Source organism: Chiloscyllium plagiosum, chromosome 20 (assembly GCF_004010195.1).
Source record: "Chiloscyllium plagiosum isolate BGI_BamShark_2017 chromosome 20, ASM401019v2, whole genome shotgun sequence".
Classification (NCBI taxonomy): Eukaryota; Metazoa; Chordata; class Chondrichthyes; order Orectolobiformes; family Hemiscylliidae; genus Chiloscyllium; species Chiloscyllium plagiosum.
Window position 1 is genome coordinate 25013800 of NC_057729.1, and position 21862 is coordinate 25035661.

Sequence of the window (21862 nt, forward strand, 5' to 3'; positions counted from 1 at the left end):
TAAGCTTTTGAGTTTTTGGGGAATGCAGTCAGAAAATAAATATTTTTAGGGAGGAAAGTGCAGATTCAGAAAGGTATTAACTTTGCTTTTGGCTACGTTAATGCTGATTGCCCAATGACCTGCACTTGTATCTTGTGAACGTTGTTATTGAATGATGACTATTTGACAATGGAAGAGGATACCAAGGATAAAATACTCCATACTTACCACTTAATGCACTTCTAATAGTGAATCACTAGATGGTAAATGGCAGTGAGAATCCAGACTAGATTTTTATTTCACCTTGTTTCAAGTATGTTAATGCTATTTATGGTTACTGCTATTCTTCCTGAGCTCAGTTAACTCTGCAGATTGCTAAACAAATCTATTTGGCAATTTTAGACAAATGTTCAATACAAAAACAAGGAATGAAAAGTATGTTTATTTAAAAGCAACAGTGAAGGGAAACTGTTCATTTGAACAAGAAAACACATTAATATCATCATAAAGTAAACCAGCAGGATTAATTTTGTACAGTGTTTATAGTGCTCATGCCATCTTGTTAGTCTGTGGAGCCTCAATCAGACATATTTTGTTTTTCATTTGAAAGGCATACTGATGCAACATAATTGAACTGAGGCTCATTGAACACTCGGACTTCAATTTGTGTTCAACGCACACATATACACACACTATAAGCAAAATTAATACAATATTTGGGTGTGAAGTTACCATGAATATAAATGACCAATGCTATTCAGCAACCTTACTATTTGTAGGGGAAATTTTGAGACAAAGTTTCAGTTTTGGCATAATTTATTCTTTTTCTATCTGTGCAGCATTCTCAGTGATTAGTCTCAGACCTTTCATTATGCATGTGTCAATACCAACATCCTGCGATATCACAGGCAAGGCTAACTGTATCTAACCCTGAAATGTACAATGCACTAAAATTTAATAAAGGAATTTGAAATTGTTCTGTCACATCAAAAGTTCGAAAGGATTCAATGTGGACCTTCTAAAATTTACATATGTTGCTTTATTGACTTTCTTTCAAAAGATCTATTGCCCCCAGTGTAGTAATGATGAACAAATAACATCCAACTAAATCTGACCTAAGTCTGAACTAATAACAGGCTGCCTCTACCTCAATGACATCGTGTAAACTTAATGCAGCTTCAAGTTTCCATTAAGCCAACAGAAAACTAAACTCCGGTTTTCCAGGCCTAATGCCAATAAGGCTTAATTTATAGAATTCAACCTATTAACTGATAAGGTCACTTCTCAGGTTTAGATATCAAATCATTTCTTTCTTGTTGGTTATTTTGTTAAAGACTTTATTGTTGCTCTAATCAGAAGAATATTTCATACCAATAAAATTATTTACAAGAAATTAACACTTATTTAAGTAACCACAGAAATTACAGTAGCTTACTTATATAATTGATTATTTTAGTCTTTTGCAGAAATAATGAAACTTAAAATCCTGGCGGCCTGAGCTACACATGCAATATAATAAATAAACATAGATTAAACATTGTTTATATTAAGTTTAAATCCATGTCAATATCAAAAAATGGCCACAGGCTGTACTTCAGAGTGTTTTATGTCACTGCTGTTTTCAGCCAGTTAAAAATACAAAACATATATTGCTGTTTTCTGTAGCAAAGTACAAACTGGTTTTTGGCTCCTCAGATTTTTATATATCAAGAAAAATAAACACATATAACACTGTTACATCCTATTTAACTGCAATATCTCCTTGTTTCTATACTTCAAGGTTTCTGTATAGGTGATTAAATTCTGTCCAAAGGCAGAAAAAGATTTAAAACATGAATAACATTCATGAAAAGGTCGTGCATAAGTGGAACATAGATCTAAAATATTTTTGTTTCATATCTAGCAACAGTAACAGAAAAAAGAGAACAAAGTTTAATTGTCTACAGTCATATGAAAGCATTAAAACTTCTACATGGTGAATGTATTCTAACATAAATAAATAAGGTAACATTTAATACAGCATATTCTGCTGAGAAGACTACTACACAGTAAGTTAATGGATGTTTGAGTTTGAAAACTGCATGAAATATGCATGGATATTCTCAGTATCACTAATTTATTTGTCTATTGATAATCAATAAGCAGTAAGAAATTACATGGAACCATTTAGTTAATTGAATTAATTAGCTAATTTACACCTAAAATTCTCATTTTACACTCAGTACTTGGCATTTTTAAGTGACAAAAATCATTGGAGCAGATCTACTACAGCAGGATCAAAGATTATCTTATATATTACATTCAGAGTCCAAAGTATCTTATTACACCAAAATACAAAATACTCTTTAGTTTCATGCTTTGTATCATAATCCAATAGGATTGACAGAAGTCAGATTTTCTTGCAAAGGTCTGATCAGTTGTATAAACATAATTGGAACAAATTTATCTTGAATGTATGTCTTTATTGTTTTATAAGCAAAACTAACTGAAATCTCATCTTAAAGAAAGATTTTGGCCTAGATTTTCTAATCAGTTACCATGGGTCTGATTACCACTGGTCCTAAAATAATGCCAAATAAAAAGCATGGGCTTGTATGTTTTGATGGAATCTCAATTTCAAACTATCATTTTTTTTTTAAAGATAGATCTCATTTGGGGAACAAGGCAAGAAAATTCACAGTTCTTAAGGAAACAAAAACTGAAACCAAAACTGAACTGACTGAAACTGATTCACATAATGCAAAGCTATCGAGTTCAGTAGTTGCATTGGTGAGTTCAGGGTTCAGTAAAGGCAACATGAATAAAACAGAGGTTAGGCTGAGAAGCTAAGTATAAGCAAAGAGGTTATTTATTTCTGTTGTTTCTTTTAGTTGGAGATCTGCTCCCTTTGGCTGGGGTGAGGAGAAGTCTGAGAAGGAGATGAAATTCGTTGTAAGGAAGAAAGAGTTTTCAATTTTTTTCATCTGTTTGATCTGATCTCTGTGCAAGACTGCTAAACCAATTTGTTAGATGTACCTTTATTATAATTAGTCGGAGGTGGGTACTGCAGATGCTGGAGATTAGAATCAAGATTAGAGTGGTGCTGGAAAAGCACAGCAGGTCAGGCAGCATCCTGACCTGTTGTGCTTTTCCAGCACCACTCTAATCTTGGCCTTAATTATAATTGCCACTTAATGTGTAATTTACAGATTATAATCCAACAGCAATTTGCCTGTTAATTCATGTTTAATGCATGTTGATCATGTGTTTTTTTTAGTTTACAGGATTTGGGCATTGCTGGATATGCCATCATTTATTACCTATCCCTTATTCCCTCTGAAAAACAGGGGTGAAATGCTTTCTTGCAGACCCTGTAATCCTTATGATGTTTATACTCACAGTGCTGTTAAGAAGTTCTAGTATTTTGACCTAATGAGAGTGAAAAAAAAACAATGTAATAACATTCGGGATGGTGTATGATTTGGAGGGGAACTTTCCCTGGGTGTTAGTATTGCCATGCTTCTGCAACCCTTGCCCTTCTAGAGGTCACAGTTTTGGAAGATGCTGTCAAAGAAGCTTATTACGTTGGTACAGTGTATCTTGTGTAGATGGCACAAACTGCTATCACTGAGCATCAGTGACAGAGAGTATGAATGTTGAAGGTTGTGAATCAATTGTCAATCAAGGCCGCTGCTTTGTCCTATATGGTGTCAAGCTTTTTTAGCTTTTTGGGATCTACTCTTCTAAGGAAATGCAGAGTGTTCAATCATACTCCTGATCTGTGCCTTGCAGAAAATTGGAGAGGCTTTGGGAAAATCAGGAGAGGAGTTATTTGCTTCAGAACTTTCAGCCTTTAACCTGCTCTTATAGCCATGAATTTATATGGCATGTGCAGTTTGTATTCTGACCAACGGTAATCCTCAGGTGTTGATAGTCTTGGATTGAGTTGAATGAAAAGTGTAAATGACAAGATTCTCACTGGTTGAAGATGGTCATTGTCTGGTATTTGTGTGATCAGAAAGTTACTTGCTACCTATCAGCTCATGTCTGACAGTTGCTCCAGTCTTGCTACAATTGGACACAGATGCATTAGTACCAGGGAGTTGTGAATGGTGGTTAATGTTGTGCAATCAGTGAACCCTACTCCATTTCTGATGTAATGATGAAGGGAAGGTCATGGATGAAGTAGCTGAAGGTGGTTGGGATTAAGTCACTACACAGGAGGAACTCCTACAGCAATGGAGATAACCAAAGCAGTTAGTCAAAACAGTATTTGCTTTGTTTCACTCCTCTATGAATTTTTTAAAAAGTTTAAAATTGTGCAATTTAATGCCTTTCTTCTTTGGGTATATTAATGGGATTTTTAATTTCATTTTTTTGTAAATAAGTTACTGGTGTCTACCTAGATTATAGCAAAATGTTCAACAGGCTATAATTTATGGGCAAATTAAATGGGAATAACCTTCACCATTATTTATCCATACGTGGCACAGCAATGTCAGATGAAAATGTTCTGGCTATTTAATGCAGTGATCCAATAATTGATATCCAAGATATTCAGCTCTGTCATTGATTCACAAAATGGCATGTCACTGTCAATCTCCATACTGACAATATATTGACCAATGTGAAGTTCAGGTGTTTGCACAGTTAATAGGAATTGAACTTCCACCAGAAGTTGTCTTGTCATTTGCAATTTAAGTATCCCTTTAACAAATTGTAAGTATTAATGCTAATTACCCTCTCTGAAAATGACACTCACCTCTTCAGGCTTTAATAGTTTTTAGTAATTGTAATAAGTAAAATTCTTTTCTTCCTCACTTTTTATCCAAACCTTCTTACCCACTCTGATTATTTCTCTTCCTGGAAATTATTTGGCATTGATTTCAACATACGCTCACTTCTCAGTTCTTGTAATGTTTAGATCACAATCTAATCTGATAAAGCCAGTATGCAGTTTCTTGCCCTGTTCACTCATGCCCCAGTTCCTTTGTTTCTCTCCCTGCACCACTATCAGCTCACACATTTAGCACTTGATGCACAAGTATTTTGGAAACGTACCATGCAAGGGCAGGCCTAGCTAATGGCAGTATCTGTTAGATACCCGCACAGCAAAAATGTTTCATTATTGTTATTTCCTTTACCAGGTCAAACTGAAATAATGACTTGCAGCTTGTTAAAATATTTTGTGTGTTCAATCACAATTGCATTATTGTAATTCATTGTGGATCCCACAAAATAAAAAAATATATCTTCATTGAAATATTCAGCAAAGCTGTTTTAGAATCAGTTTAATTCTTAACCTGTTTTATTTGCTTTTTATTAGCCAATCTATTCTTGATTTCTGCATAATGTTTAGATTAAAGGGTTATATTTACTTATCAGAAGTTCCTGTTCCAATCACCTCGACCGAAAAAGTGGCATTCAATTACACATGAAAAGAAAAACATGTTAAAATTAGATTCCATATTCTGAAACTTCAATGTTCAATTGCAAAACTGCTGTGTGCAGTACTTATACTGATCATAGCAATTGGCAGGATGTCTAGGCACTTGACATTAAGTGACAATTATCAGGGTAACTTTTAATGGGAATGCAGAAATCAAGGCCCATAGATTGTTTGCTTTTTTAAAAAAAACTGATGGCATTCAAAATTGAAGTACATCATGCACGATTCCAAAAATGCTTCCTTACAAGGAAATAAAGGAGTAATTTTTAAACACTCCAGCCAGTTGCATCGTGGAGAACAGTGACTGAACAGTGGCCTCTCCTCACCTGCCTGTGGGAAACCCGAGATGCATTTTGCCTGATATCAATAATTCAATTTGGGAAATTTCCCAGCTCAACTCACTATATCCTGAAAGCATATGCCTCAACAGGGTATGTACGCATGTGTATGTGTGTGTGTGTGGGGCAGTGCAGCAGGGAGTGGGAAAAATTAGGGTAATGGAGATCCTGGAGTGGAATTGAGCAGATTGGAAGTGACCACAAGGGCTATAGGAGTGTCACTATACAGACTCTTTGAAAGGCTTGTTTCTATTCTCTGGAATTTTGTCCGAGTTTATTTTAATCCATTAGGCCCTCTAACCTTAACAGTTCCGACCCAATTCCCATTGCCATGCACAGCATCTTTCTCCCACTCATAATACTCCCTCAGTCTCTACTCACCGACTTTCAAGAGCTCTTATGGCACAATGCCACCTCATGAACCACCCATGGTCTCTAAAAGCACCAATGCTAACCCATGCCCCTGATCTGCTGGCCTTTGCCTTTACATCTTCCACGCCAGCTCATCGAGCATCCAACACTGGCAGACTACAGAAGTTCATGTTCAAATTAAACAAGTTCTAGAAACTTTGTTGCAGATTTCAGTGTATAAAAAGTCCATTCAAATCCCATCAATACATTTGAAACTCCTCAAGTACTTAATCCTCTCTACAAAAGAATTAAGTACTTGTATTCATAATTGCACAAAGACAGAATTTTAAATAACCTATTTAAATTGAGCTGTCAATTAAACTATGAACTTAAACCCCCTCCCAAATTATGATAATGGTTGGCTGCTTTTTACCACCTATCATTAATAATACTCTAAAAACAACAATTCACATTGCTCGAGCAGATTTTCTTTAACTCCCAAACACTGGCAGACATCTTTTTTGCCTCAACAAAATAGGAAGTGCTAGAGAAACCCCTCAGGTCTGGCAACATCTGGGGAGAGAGAAATAGAGTTAATGTTTCAAGTTCAGTGACTCTTCGGGACCATTCAGATTGTTTGAAAGGCTTGCTCCTGTTCTGATTTTAAACCAGTTTTGTCTTAACCATTAGGACCTTCATCAGAATTGGTTCAGAATAGAAACATCACTGGACTTGAAACATTAACTCTGTTCTCTCCTCACAGATGCAGCCAGATTTGCTGAATTTCCAGCAATTTCTGTTTTTGCTTCATATTTCATGAGTCTGCAGTTTCAATTTGTAAAAAGTCGGCCATTTAACTTGACAATGCTACATACTTTATAAGGATTGTAAGTCTCACACAGTGGGATAGTGCCTTTGCGGCCATGAAAATGGGATCAGTTTGAACATAACACTGTTAGATTAGATTAGATTACTTACAGTGTGGAAACAGGCCCTTCGGCCCAACAAGTCCACAACCGCCCCGCTGAAGTGCAACCCACCCATACCCCTACATTTACCCCTTACCTAACTATTGCTCATGCTTGAGTCAAATCCTGACTCCTATACCACACTGCCGTAATGACATCGGTTGGAAATGGGGAGGCATGGCAGGACTTTCATATGTAGCTCCCACTGGTAGTTTTAAGTCCCTGGAGTCCTTACAGCTGCAAAAATCTGGCTCTAGATGTATAACAAAGGGAAGCTGAAGACTCAATGCACATTTTGCCGCAACTTACAGGGGAGATGTAGATAAAGTCAGGGAGGTAAATTCACACCATCGCTGATTTGTAATTTCTTTATGGACCTATGGGCAGAACCACAGTTCTTCTTGGCTTTGCACAAATTTAACTTGGAAAAAGTTTCCTTGCAGCTTCTGGAATTAATCCATTTACAGATCACTGTTTAAGCTGCTGAAAGGCAAAAAAACATGATTGAACTGCAATGAATTCTCCCACCATGTCACCCTTGAAATTGAAATCAAAGTCCTAACTTGGTCATAGTACCCTAATTTGCATAATAAACAGGTCTATCATTTGAAATTGGCAGGTTCTTGGGTGTTGGGTGAGAAGACCCTTTTAAAACTGCAATGTAATACTGCCAGAAAACAAGAAAATTTCCCAAATCCATCTAAAGGTATTACCTTGTCATAAATGCCAATCTCAGCTAGTTATAATCAGTCCCAGCATGATTAAAATCATCAAATTAAACAAACAGCCAAGTGATCTCACCTTTCAGTGATAGTAGAAAATAGGTGGTCACAGGCTTGTAGCCAGTTGTGCTCTTTACCCGGAGTCAAAAGCAACGATAATTGGGAAGATTTCATAGTGGGGTGACTAATCTGCAACTACACATTTTTAACAATATTGTCAAAATTTAAATCAGTTCTACTATTTCAAATTGAGAAATTAAATATTATAGAAAGTACCATTATATTGGGGCTTTGGAATATGCTAGGTTCACTCTGGTTTATAACCTTTAAAAGTTAGTGCATTTTCCAGCAAGTTCTTAAGGTTTAATCATGTGACTTCCTGTACCTATGGATCCTAAGTCAGACAATGGTGATTCCCATTATCTAATATAGAGTTTTGAAACTCAGAACATCAATGAGATTTTTTAAAAATTACAATTTGAAGTATTTTATGTGTATTAAGAAATATCTGTAATTTAAGGCACTAATCCTCATGCTTCTGATAACATGTGACTGAACTAAACTTCCCTCAGTTTACAATGTCAAAACTGTTTAATGTAATAACTGTCTAATTACATTAATTTCAATTCATTTCACTTTCATTGTCTCATCACGAGGCAGTGTAAAAAAGACACTCAGAATACGATATGATGTTTTGGATATTCAAATTATGGAGGATTTTTAAAAATATCGTGTGTTTCAGGTTATAAATACACATTTCTTTACTGGACCATTTCCCACAAAAATCCTTCTGGTGGTAACACCCAACAAGGTAATATTTACCAAAACGTATTTATAGAAATTGTTTAAATATCTGGAAGTGTTCAGTGTGGCTGGTGTAATTATTCACATTGTAACAAGACCTGAAAATACTAAATAAGCATTTCAATCAAAATTTTGGAGAAGCATGCATCTCTGAGGTACTTTTATCTTTTTTCATATAAATCTTACAAGGTAAAACAGTCCTGAATGTATATCCACACAAAAAGCATAAATACCTTGTCATATGTAAAACAAAATTTAAAATCACCTATGCTATCATTCTACAAAGTGCACACATGCAGAGAAAAGCAAGAAAAAAAAGCTCAAAAGATTTTGTACTTCAGCACAAAAATGGAAAGGGTAATACCCTGAAAGCAATCAAGTAGCAAGTACTTTGTGACATGGCTGGTCTAGGCTCAAGACTGTAGTTTGAATGCATTGACAGAAATACTGTTAGGCATTTTTTTAAAAAAATCTTAAAGAGAAACAAGGTCTGTGATTTGTATCTTGTAGTTGTACAGCTTCAATGTGCCAAAAAATTTCGTCAAAAATATATGGTTACTAACTGCAATTACGTGTTTTTTAAAATGTAATATGGCATTCAAAATGTAAAGCAGTATTAAATTTGTTGCAAAGTAGTGTTGGTCTTCCTTGTATTTTTAATAAATTTAATTCTGAAAGCTTCACGATGTTAAAAGCAGATTTGTGCATTCCCTTTTCATTTAGCTTATGACAGCATTGCTCAAAAATAAATACTGACTTAAGTATGTAGTTGGCATAATTAATTTTAAAATATTATGAAAAATAGTTCATTGACAAACATGCAACAAACATGAATCATAATTCTCTTACTCATCTGATTAGGACTGTAATGCAGAGAGAAAGAGAACAATGTGTTAAAAATTCACGACAGACCAATATTTCCCTTCATGACATATAAAAAGCCCTATGAATGCAGCGCAAAGCATCCACAATCTCTTCTTCCAAAAGGCAATCTCTAAGGAAGTAATGTCCTCTGTTATTTTCAGTGGGGAAAGAGTGCACATAAAATGGGGAACACCACTTTACATTTTTCATGGGGAATAATGAACAGAGGAAAATATAGCCCTAAATCTTTTAGACTTAAGAGTTAAGTACATACAGTCATGTTCATATTAATTTTTTTTCATTGTACCTAGATTAACCAAAAATGTCATCAAACCTACAAAAATATGTGAGTAAGATCTCCCTTAACTAAGTCAACCTTTTCTTTTCGAGAATCTTTTCCTCTCCTCCCCTCCCTTTATACAATAGAATAATCCAAACTTTCAAGCACAATCCTTGGCAGCTAGTACTGTATTATATAAACACAGACATAAGGTAAGGCAGTTGTTAGTTTCTACAAATAAATTCAGGTCAGTTGTAGATCTTCCAATGTATCTCATTTCCAAAATTGTAGGGCACAAACTGGTGACAGAAAACAGATCAGGGAATTCTTCAAAAGGGAGCAGTAAAATCAGACTCTGCAGTGTCTTTCTGTGTCAGGTCTTGCAGGATGTTTAACTTTCCAAAAGTCGTCTTCCTTATTCTCATCAGAAAAAGTACCACAAGAGCTTCTGCAACGAACACAAAGAATTTGAGTGACATCATTCTTGGTTTAAGAGAAAATTAAGAGGAAATTTCTAAAAATGTTATAAGAAAACCTTAGGCTTTTCTATTTTACAACTGAATCAAATAAAGATTGTTAAAGGACCAAACATATTGTGGAGCAATTGTAAGTGCAAGGAGTTTGTCAACATCTTTGTCACGGAGATATGGACCATTTGATCTACTAGTTCTGCTGCTTTCCTCCCACTTGCGCACTTCCTCTAATACTCATCCTACCATACCCTGAGCTCTCATTTTTTTCTCATAGTTTCTTTATTTCCCTCATATTCCCTCTAAGCTTATCTTGTCTTTATAACCCACCTCTGGTTCCATTGATCTTATTCCCACTAAACCAATCATCATTGAATATCTCCCTAACATCCTTTTGGCCAGTATCATTGCAAGTTTGTTCTCTGCAGGTGTTTTTCCCCTCTCATTTAAATTTGGCATTATCACCCCTCTCTATGTTTATACAAGGACTGTGAGGTCAAGAGTATTATTTTGAGGAGAGGGACGATAATGGCAGATTTGAATGAGAGGGGAACAACACCTGTGGAGAGGGAAAACCAAAATGGAGCAATTACATTGCTGGAAGTGTACTGCAAGCCCTCTAACAGAGAAATAGAAAAGCAGATATGGAGGCAAATTGCAGGGAGGGGTAATAGGGAGCGTTAATGGGGAACTTTAATTTCCTCAACATTAACCATGAAAGGTTTAAACAGACTGGAATTCTTATATTGCATCCAGGAAAACCTTTAAAGTCAGTATATTGGAGGTCCTACAAGAGATGTCCTGGACTCAAGTTTAGGTAATGAAATTGGGTACGTGGTTGAAGTTTTATTGGAGATGCATTTTGCAGACAACGATCAATATTCCGTTAGATTCAAGATTATCATGGAACTGGACAAAGATGGGCCTGGAGTCAAAGTTCTAAATTGTGGGAACTTTAATAAGATCACAAGTAATTTAGCTAAAGTGGACTGGGAACAGATACTTTTAGGTAAATCTGGGTCAGAGCAGTGGGATGCGTTCAAGAAAGAAATATGGAGTACAGGACAACCTGTTCCAATAAATCTAAAGGGTAGGGCCAACAAATCCAGCAAACATTAGATAACAAGAGATATAAAGAATTGGATAAAGAGAAAAAGGGATGCTTATGGCAGATACTAAGGGCTTAAACAGAATATGTGAAGGAGTATAGAATATGCAGGGGGGAACTTAAAAAGGAAATTAGGACAGAAAAAAAGGGAGCATTAAAGTGTGGTGGCATATAAAATAAAGGAAAATCTTAGTTTATTTTACAAGTGCATTAAAGATAAAAGGAAAACAAGGGAAAGAATAGGGACCATTAAGAACCACAGTGGTAACTTACATGTGGAGCTAGATGATGTAGACAGGGTTCTGAATGTATACTTTGTGTTGGTGTTCATTAGTGAGAGGCAGAATAACTATGATAGAATTAAATAAGGTAGTGTAGACAGAGAGGAAGTTCTGAGTAATCTTGTTAGCTGAAAATTAGATAAGTCCCCTGGGCCAGATGAATTGTATCCCAGGCTGTTGATTGAGGCAAGCGGGGACATCGCAGGGATGCTGGCAATATCTTAAATTCCTCTCTGGTCATAGGAGAGATGCCTGAGGACTGGAGGACAGCCTATGTGGTACTGTTATTCAAAAAGCAATCAAGGCATAAACCTGGAAACTACAGGCCAGTCAGTCTAATCTCAGTAATGGGGAAACTATTGGAAGCAATTCTGAAGGACAGACAAACAAGGTGTTAATGAGAGAAAATATTTTGTAACAGATTCTGTTACAAGAGAAGAAACATTTGACAAACTAATGGAATTAAAGACAGACAAGTCATCAGGACCTGATTGCTTGCATCCAAAGGTTGTAAAGGAAATGCCTGCAAAGCATTGGTCAAAATAATGGAAACATTGGACAAAATAGTCCAGAAGTTATTGGATTCTAGGAATGTGAAATACCCTTGTTCAAGAAGGTAAGGAGACAGAAAGCGGGAAACTATGGACAGTTAGCCTAAAATCTATTGCTGGGAAAATGATAGAATCTATTTTTAAGAAACAGCAAAGCACTTAGAAAAGATTAACATAATCAAAGTCAACATGGTTAAGAGAAATCATTTTAATAAATTTTCTGGACTTCTTTGAGGATATAACAAGCAGAGTTATAAAGGAGAACTGGTAGACGTAGTGTATTTGGATTTTTAGAAGATGTTCTATAAGGTGTCACATAAATGTTATTGTAAAAGAAAAGAGCTTATGGTATTAAGGGTAATATGTTAGTGTGGATTGAGGATTGGTTAACACACAAAGCTGAGAATTAGGATTAATGGGACGTCTTCAGGCTTGACAGATGTAACTAGTGGAGTACCACAAGGATCAGTCCTAATTATTTACTGTTCATATTAATGACTTTGAGCAAGGGACAAAGTGTAATTTGCTGATGATACAAAAATAGATAGGAGGATGTTATTTTGAGGACATTTAGATAGGTTGAGTGACTGGACAAGATTTTGGCTGATGGAGTTAAATGTGGTGAGGTAGGAAGGATCAAAAAGCAAATTATTATTTAAATGGAGAGAGATTCCAAAAAACGTACAATGCAGAGGGATCTGTGTGCTCTTCCGCATGAAACACAAAGTTAGATTTTGGCCCTTCTTGCTAGTGGTTTGGAGTTTCAAAACAAAAAAAGTCTTGTTAAAACTGCACAGGGTGTTGATGAGGCTGTATCTGCAGCTCCTGTATTTACAAAAAGGATGTAGTAGCTTTGGAGACTGTTTAAAAGAGATTCACAGGGCTGATTCCTGGGATGAAGGGGTTGTCAAAAATGGCTAAATAGGTTAGATCTTTATTAATTAGAGTTTAGAAGAATGAAGATACAAGATTCTAACAGGTAAATGCACAGTGGGAGCATCTCAAACTAGGTGACATAGCTACAAAATAAGCCGACATGCAGATAAAACTCAGATACAAAGGAGTTTCTTCTCCCAGAGGGTAATGAGTTTCTGGAATTCTGTACCCCAAGGAGTTGTGGCAGATGAGTCGCTGAAAGTATTTAAAGAGGAGGTAGATAGATTTTTGAAATATCGTGCAATTGGCAGCTCTGCTGAGTTGGCATGAAAGAGCAGTTGAGGCCTTGGGTGGATCAGATATGATCTTGCCGAATGGTAGAATGGACTTGAGGGCATTTCTGATGTTGTTATCTTCATATGTTCTCATTGACATCATCTAAAAGCACAATGTTAGTTTTCAGATGTACATTGACAGGATCGAGGTTTACCTTTCTCATCTCTACTTGGTTAAATTTTCAGACAGCTTCTCTGACAACCAGTATGAGCCCAAAATATCCACCAATTAAATACTGGGTCCCCATTCTAAACTCTGATCCTGAGCTAGTGACTCCATCTCTCATCCTAGCAACAATCTGAGATTAGCCAGTCTGTTCGCAACCTTGATGTCATGTACCCTGAAACGATTTGCTGACCTCAGTCATGCCATCACCAAGACTGCCTTTCTCCCCCTCCATAACATTACTCAAAAATCCTGTCTCAGCTTGTCTACTGCTGAAATCTTCCTCTATGCTATTACTTCCAGACTTGATTATTCCAATATATATTCCTGCCTGGTCTCCTACATTTTTTCATTCTATAAGCCTGAAATTAGCAAACTTCTGCTGCACAACTGAGCATCTTAAATCTCGTTCACCCGTGCTCACAACTTACATGACTCCTGCTCAAGAAATATTTTAATTTTAAAATTCTCATCCTTATTTTGAAATCCCCCAAGTGTCATCGCTCCCTATGTCTGCAATCTTGTCAAGTCTCAACCTTTCAAGAATCAGAGGAACCTTGGTTATCTGAAGGACATAGGTGGGCAGTTAATCAAATTCTAGATAATTAAATGTAGGATAACATAGTTTAGCCCAGCATTGGGACTTTGCGATCTTGCCGGATAATCCGATATTCGGATAACTGAATGCCGAATAATTGAGGTTCTTCTGTATTTATATTCCTCTAATTCCAGACTGTTATGGTCCCTGATCGCAACTGCTTCAATACTGATGACTGTGTGTTCAGCTATCTGTGTCCTAAGATCTTGAATCTTGTTCAAAGTTTTTGCGAAGATTTGTAGCTCGGGTGCTCGTTGTTGTGGTTCTGTTCGCCAAGCTGGAAGTTTTTGTTGCAAACGTTTCATCCCCTGGCTAGGCGACATCATCAGTGCTTGGGAGCTTCCTGCGAAGCGCTTCTTTGATGTTTCCTCCGGTGTTTATAGTCACTATAAACACCGGAGGAAACATCAAAGAAGCGCTTCGCAGGAGGCTCCCAAGCACTGATGATGTCGCCTAGCCAGGGGACGAAATGTTTGCAACAAACCACTATAAACACCGGAGGAAACATCAAAGAAGCGCTTTGCAGGAGGCTCCCAAGCACTGATGATGTCGCCTAGCCAGGGGACGAAACGTTTGCAACAAAAACTTCCAGCTCGGCGAACAGAACCACAACATCTTGAATCTTGCCCTACCTCCTCCCCACCTCTTTGCCTTGCTTTCCTTTTTTTATGAAACTCCTTAAAACCACATGTTTGACCTAAGGTTTTTATCACCTGACATAATATTTCCATAAGTGGCTTGCTGCCATATTTTGTTTTGTAACACTGAGGTGAGGCTCCTCAGAATGTTTATTACATTAAAGGTGCTACATAAACATAAGTTGTTTTTGTTACTGCTTTGTTATCTGAATGAAAATCTGGTTCTTACCTTACAAACAAATTATGTTAGGAAATGAACAAACAAGACAGCTAGGCCAATGTTCAACAGAATGACCATGGCAATCATAATGGTATTAGGTCCCTGAAATAAACATAAATAATTCGTCAACATTCTGGGTGTATTGTACAACAAAATGTACAGTTTGTTGATTGTAACATGCTGTCACTAATTATTTCAAATAGGTGCAAATAATGGTTTTAAGATGTTTATATTCTATAAGTATTTAATTTTGCCAATTATTTATATACAATTCCAAAACTAAACTGTTTATTTTCTGTGAGGATCCTGTAATAAGAAAAGTAATTCAAAATTCTGGAGTTTTAGCCATCCAACCTCCCACAGTCTGACATGCTTGCAAAGAGATTATCTAAAGCAGTAGATAGATCATGACACAGGTTTAGTTCATATAAAGGCTTTAAAAATATTTTTGAAAAGACCAAGTACACTTTGTCTATTTCCTTTCAATATATTCATTGCAATACCAATCTGGATATTTTAAACAACATATGGTATTAGTTAAAGCAGTGCTGCAGTTCAAATATCTTTCAACACTACAAGTTTAACTTACTATCACACACTAAAAGTACTTACTGTAAACATTACATGTGAAAATAATGCTATTGTTAACTTTGGCATGATGCTATTAAATATAACACTTTAATACTCTAATATTTCCCATACAGAATAAGATTTACATAAATTGAGATGAAGCATAATTGAACAGGACATAGGATGCATCCAGAAGGATAATGGCAATACAATGATATTTGTATTTCTTGTGCCACAAATCATGGACTTCTAGCAAATTGGTTCATCCAAAAAGGGCTCAAACTCATGTTTATCTAATATCTATTTTCTATTAAGGTCTAAATTTCTATTCTTCCTGAGGAAAAGATAGGTTGTGTGTTTTTGAACATGAAATAATTCCGGAAACAATCTGCCTGGTGATCATATTTTAGAAGCAAGTCAAACCTCCATATAGACTTGGTAACCTGACTTGGGCACACAATACGAAGGTTCTGTTAGTACAGTCATGCTTATTACAGGATAGGTCTGTCATTGGGCACTGAGGTATTTCATAGTAAGCCCCAGGTAAATTGATATTCAAAGCATAAATGGGTATTCTGACCAGAGCTTGAAATAATGCCAGCAAGCTGACCAGTACTTTGAGCTGATTCAACACCAGCAGTATTTTGTTCTGACAACTGATGTCAACAAGTAAGGGCTTAGCTAAATTATATCTCTATCTTTTTACAAGGAGCATCTATACTACGTATTGAGGAAGCAGAACTCCTACAGTTCTGTATGAAATTGGAATGTTATACCTCAAACTTTTGTGAGCAAAATTTATTATTGTTACAACCAACTTTGTTACAGAGTTGAAAATATTAATCAAATTTCTTCTGATTTTATACAAGTTTGCGATGGTAAATGACAGCAAAGTTATCAGCATTAGCTGTTATTATGCCTCTAAAATTGACAGTTTGCTTAGAATAATATGGACTGTGCTCCTCCATAGTGTGCTGTTAAGGCATCCCCAGACTGTCATCTGAATAATCAAGGAACTGCTGAGAACTTCCCCTCTGTTTTTCTCATTGCAAAAACCACTGATAAACTTAATCATGTAAATGAGGCATAACTGGATTTTTAAACAGTATACTAACTTCATAATTAATGCTGAGTCACATTAACTCAGAGCTATACAGCACGGAAACAGATCCTTTGGTCCAACTCATCCACACTGACCCAATATCCTGAACCCTTCCTATTCAGATACCCATCCAGATGCCTTTTAAATGTTGTGATTGACCCACCTCTATCACTTCTTCTGCCAGCTTGCTCCATATATACACAACTCTCTGTGTGAAAAACGTACGCTTTAAGTCCCTTTTAAATCTTTCCCCTCTCATCTCAAACCTATGCATTCTAGTTTTGGATTCCTCTACCCTGGGGTAAAGACCTTAGCTATTCATCATATCCATGCCCCTTGTGATTTTATAAAGCTCTCTAAGATCACCCCTCAGCTCCAGGGAAAATAGCCCCAGCTTATTCATCCTCTTCTAGAGCTCAAACCCACCAATCACAGCATCTTCCTTGTAAATCGTTTCTGAACCCTTTCAAGTTTAACAACATCTTTCCTATAGCAGCAAGACTAGAATTGAATGCAGTATTCCAAAAGTGGCCCAACCAATTTGCTGGAGATCTGCAACATAATGGGCACCAATTTATAATTTTTAAGAAGAAATATTTCATATATATAGCTTTATAATTTTACAAGAAGCTCAAATTTCTCCAATATGATAAAATTAACATTTTTAAGTAGTTAAAATTTATACTTAACCATTTTGTATTTCTTTCTGGGCATTCCAAAAATAAGTCATAAATTCTAAATTTAATCAAATATGACCAGAGAAGAATAAACATCTAAAATTATCTTTCTGTTACTAAATAGAAAATAGTGTTTAGATGTGCCCCTGTAATGCCAAGCATGCTAATGCTGGGAAATGGGAGATAGAATTGGTAGGTGCTTGTTTTCGACCAGTACTGACTCTGTGCTGTAGACGTCAAGTAAAGGGAAAGTCCCATGGTCCTATTTTGAACAATAGGGCTGCTCTCTTAGACAGAGATGACTGGACGTGGTTTCATTCCAGAAAAGGGGAGATTGAGAAAGACAGTCTTACACGGCAACATCATTGATCCCAACTGTTGGCATCACTCTGCATCACAAACCAGCCATCCAGCTAATCAACCCTTTGTAAACCCTCTATGACTCTAAAGAAAGGCATACTTATAGATATTTTCTTATCAACCTACTCAGAGATGTTACTGCATATCATTGAAGTAAGTGAACTTGAACCCAGAGTCTCCTAGTCCAGAGATAGGAACATACATTCACTGCATCACAAAAGTCCTGGCTGTACTTAAATTACTTCATTTAAGAAGAGACGTTCAGCAATACTGACTGCTATTCTGATCAACTGGAGCAAGATTCCATTATGTAACATGTCCCCCCAATGCCCCGCCACCACCAAATGAAACCAAGCGTGGATGCAATGTAGCCGGTTCATCGACCAAAGTCATGATGAAGCAGACAATAGGCTGGTGGGGACCTTGAGTATATTCAGGGCAGTGTGTGCTACATAATCTTACATGTCATACTACGTATAACTGAAGCAGGCAACAATGGAATCTGATAAAAACTAAGAGTGTGAGAAAGCTGGAGCAGTCTTCCAAGGAGAAGGAGGAGGATATCAAACGGGAGGAAGATCACTTGTACATGATAGAGTCAAACTGAGTCAGGTGCTACAAACTAAGCTGGATTTAATTGTTACCTGTTTCCAGTAATGAGAGCTGGGTGCAATAACCAGACATTGCTCAGCATGCCAGCACAGTGTGTTTGTACCTGCAGGGAATGCAGTCTCTACTTGCTCGATTTCTATTGATTTTTGCAAATAAAAGTTTATGCCATGCACTATTTGAATATATTTCTGTCCATGATGTCCCCAGTGTGAATAATGATAAGATTACAGTGGGCAGTGAGGACAGAGTATCTGTCACTTAGTTAGGATTCTGAGAAAGGATACAGCTACAGAATGGTGAGAGTGTGGTTAGATGCTTAAGCAGTGATTAGGATAGGAATGTACAGTTGTAAGTGCATGGAAGTGTCAACCGTGCCACCTCCGTGTTGTGAAAGTACTGGATTTGGGGCAGTGTTAAACCACTGACAGTGAAAGGAAACTCCAGAGTGCTAATGACCAGGTGTACAGTCAGGGTTCCAAGATGGTGTCTGTGTTAGGAATGCTGGTCTATTCCAGGTTATCCCGGCAGTGGCAAGTTCCTCCAGTTCCTGGTAGAATTTGGTTAGTATCTGACAAGGGATGCCATAGGCAGGTGGTGCATAGTTAATTAGTAGAGCTTGGGATAATTAATGCAAGAAAACTCACTTCGCCTCATTGAGAGAAACCTTCCATGAAGCTTGACAAAATGTCAACAGTTGCAGCCTAATGTTTACTTTTTTACTTTATTCTGATCAATCAGTATTGGTGCTGGGCTCTTCAGTAGAGCTGGAAGTAACAGATTGTAGATTTCAGCTCATTCACAATATCTTTAAGTCACTTGGAGCATTTTTAATGCTTTCCTACTCTGAATTTAAGGAAACTGGATCTTTAGTATATCAACAAATAGAAAGACCATTTTGATCAGTGATCAGTATCCAGTGATTTCAAATGATTAATGGAGTTAGGTTTACGAACATGAAGATTATTATTCATGGTGAAATTTATTCTTGTTCTGTGATAGTTCATACAATAGTATGCCTCCACTGCACTAAACTTTTCACTAAATTGAGTATAGGGAACTTCTCCACACTTACACGCATGTTGGAAAACATAAAGGTACAAGCTTGCGTCTTAACATAGTAAAAGATCTGATCCATCATTTAACTCAATACATCAAACTACTATTGGCATGATAAATGTGTTCTATTCCATGGAACCAGGTGGTGGAGGATAGAATTGAAGCCAATCTTTAAACACTTGCATATTTATTTACAGTTACACATTACTGTGTATGCCTCCTAACCCAACAACTACATTTTCTGTGTTTATTTATAGGAGCTCAAGTGAATCCCCTGTTAACGCCTGCCACCTGTATGCAATTAATATCCAGTCAACAATGTTGCTTTGTCTTGTCCCCTTAACATGCTTGGATTTTAATGTCAATGTAACAATATACTAGGAGGACATTTATAATGTGGAGTATTTATCCAGCTGTTCTAAAAGCCAAATTGTGTCACAGGAGACAGTTTGCAAATCAGATTGTAAATCCATGTATTATGCCCATGGCTCTAATGATAAACTCACCTGATCAAATTGTGCCACGTCTGCTACCTCTTTCCCTGCTGTGTCAGGTTGTGTTATGAGTTTAGGTACTGGTTTTGACACGGATTTAAGCCCAGGCTTGGGTTCAGGCTTGGACTGAGGACTGGATTCTGGTCGGGGTTGTGAGTGTTTTTCCTGTTTAGGAAGTGGTACGACGGTTTCTTGCACTTGAGGCACTGGCTTTGGTTCTGATTCTGGCTTTTTTGCTTTGATCTCTGCTTTTGGCTCTGGTGTTAAAGGTTTTGCTGGGTGTGCTTCTTGCTTGACTGGCAATAATTTTACAGGAGTTTCATCATCCACTAAATCTAAAGGTGGAGGTCCCACTTGTGTCCGCACAGCGTAACTGTGGTAGCTGTCATGGAACTTAGCATCTTGCAGCTGATGTGGTGGGATGGGTTCTCTTGCTTTGATCTTTTGATTTGTACTAGGCTTGCTTTCAATTCTTTCCAGGGGCTTTATGTCCAAATCATAGTTGTTTTGTAGTTGCTCCTCCAGTTTAGTTGGGGTTCTTCTATTGTTCTGGAGACTGGAGGTCCTGAGAGGATTTCGATCATTGGCAGATGACCTGTTCTCAGCATGCAAGGTCAGTGAACCAGAAGGTGTTGAAGGATGACTAGTTGACCGGTTACTTTTATTTTGCTCACCATTCCAGTAGCCGGGACTCAAGTGGCTGGAGTCTTCCATCTTGGGATTTGATCCTCTAATTTTTCTAACCTCTGGTGGTGTCTCCAAAGGACTTGGAGAAGGAGTGCCAGCAGGGGATGATTCAAGTGGAGTTGCAGCTTTTTCATGGAGTCCAGGACTCTCTGGAGGGGTAGGTGGAGGTTCTTCTATTGATGGAGGCTCCTGGTCTGTATTTTCTACGTTACCTCCATTTTCTATTAGTTCCTGAAGCAATCTTCTTTTCTGATATTCAGGACCTGATTAAGAAGATTTAGCTGTTTAGTACAGTTTCATGACTTGCTCAACATTATTTCAGTATAGTAACAATGCATAGTCCAAAAATAATAAGATTTATTACAGTTAATTTTACAACCTCTGAGTGTAGAATACCACATCTAATTAGCAAGTTTCTGTCCTCAATACCACATGCACTCAGTTTTTCAGTTCCCTGTCATGAGACTTTACTATTTTTTGTGCATATTTTTATTGAGAAAAGATTTTAATTTTTTTTACAAAATTACAAATTCACTACAAAACAGTATAACAATCTTATAAGTTTTACTATCTTTAATTTTGAAGATTAGATACAGCTTGAAACTATATCCTACTAGTAATACACGTAGAATGAAGTATGCTCCAGTTACGAGTATTCTGTTGCAAAAATATAAATCCAGATCTACAGAACAAAAAGCAAGCAAGTTATACCAGATTCTTTGTAAGTAACTGCTAAGACCTCAGCCTAAGTAATGTATTCAATTCTAACAACCTCACTTTAGGAAGGATGTTACAGTTTTAAAGGGGACTGGGGGAGACGGGGAAAGTTACTATTAGGGCTGTAAGACATCACTTACAATTTTACATCAAGCATCTTTAATAATCATTAATATGTCCCAATATGCTTTAATGAGTGATTATCAAACAAAATTTAACATTGAGAAACTTAAATAAAAATTAAGAAAGATGATTAGGGACTTCGTCAAAGGTGTTGCTTGTAATGAAGAAAGATAGAGCTAAATGACAGAATGATTTAGGGAGGAAATTGGAATTGAGGTATTGGTCTTCAACACCTGCCCCCAAACTCCCACTGCCTTTTCAGAATTCGTTAGCAACATATTTATTAACTTCCATCTTAATTATTCTAATAATCTCCCGACTAGTGTCCCACATTGCTCTCTGCATCATTGAGTCCTCTCACACCAAGTTTTGTTCATCCATTGTCCTACTGCTCAATTGTGTTCAACCTTAGTTCTGTCAGGCAATGCCACAAGTTTAAAATTTACATTCTTATATTCAAATTTATTCATGACTTCATCCGCACCGC

General features: G+C 36.8%; 1 protein-coding gene across 1 annotated transcript in view; it reads right to left on the reverse strand.

The window, feature by feature from the left end:
- Positions 1–3135: 3135 nt before the first annotated feature.
- jph2 (junctophilin 2) overlaps positions 3136–21862 on the reverse strand; it is a 103781-nt gene continuing 85054 nt past the window's right edge. Inside the window, exons 4-6 of the mRNA XM_043710295.1 lie at positions 19861–20798; positions 14987–15079; positions 3136–10182 (exon numbers count right to left, since the gene is read on the reverse strand). Coding sequence (XP_043566230.1) covers positions 14999–15079; positions 19861–20798 — 1019 coding nt within the window. The 3' untranslated portion in view covers positions 3136–10182; positions 14987–14998. The remainder of the gene's footprint in view (positions 10183–14986; positions 15080–19860; positions 20799–21862) is intronic.